Genomic DNA, 276 nt, shown 5'->3' on the forward strand with positions numbered 1-276 from the left:
TTGGCCACGTCCCTCCCCAGCGTGGGCATTCCCCAGGCTTCCTCCACCAGCTGGAAGACCTCGACGATGGCCCTCCTCAGCTCCGCGGGGTCCGCCGCCTGCTTGGCACGGGCGATGGCCTGGTGCAGGGCAGGCAGGATCCGGTCCAGGGCTGCCCGCACATCGGTGTTCACCCCAGGGGAGACCTCGCGGTGCTCCCTGGAGCTGCCCCCCCCCGCCCACCTGCCAGCCTGGCTCACGCACTCAGGCACCGCAAGCCTCTCCGCACCAGCCCTG

At 71.7% G+C, this 276-nt stretch overlaps 1 protein-coding gene across 1 annotated transcript in view; it reads right to left on the reverse strand.

Annotated features, from left to right (window-relative positions):
* Positions 1–276, reverse strand: part of SARM1 (sterile alpha and TIR motif containing 1) — a 7513-nt gene that overhangs the window by 6774 nt on the left and 463 nt on the right. The window contains exon 2 of the mRNA XM_010285526.1: positions 9–258. Within this exon, the coding sequence (XP_010283828.1) occupies positions 9–258 (250 nt within the window). The remainder of the gene's footprint in view (positions 1–8; positions 259–276) is intronic.

The sequence above is a fragment of the Phaethon lepturus genome, unplaced genomic scaffold (genome assembly GCF_000687285.1).
Source record: "Phaethon lepturus isolate BGI_N335 unplaced genomic scaffold, ASM68728v1 scaffold25414, whole genome shotgun sequence".
NCBI classification, from domain to species: Eukaryota; Metazoa; Chordata; class Aves; order Phaethontiformes; family Phaethontidae; genus Phaethon; species Phaethon lepturus.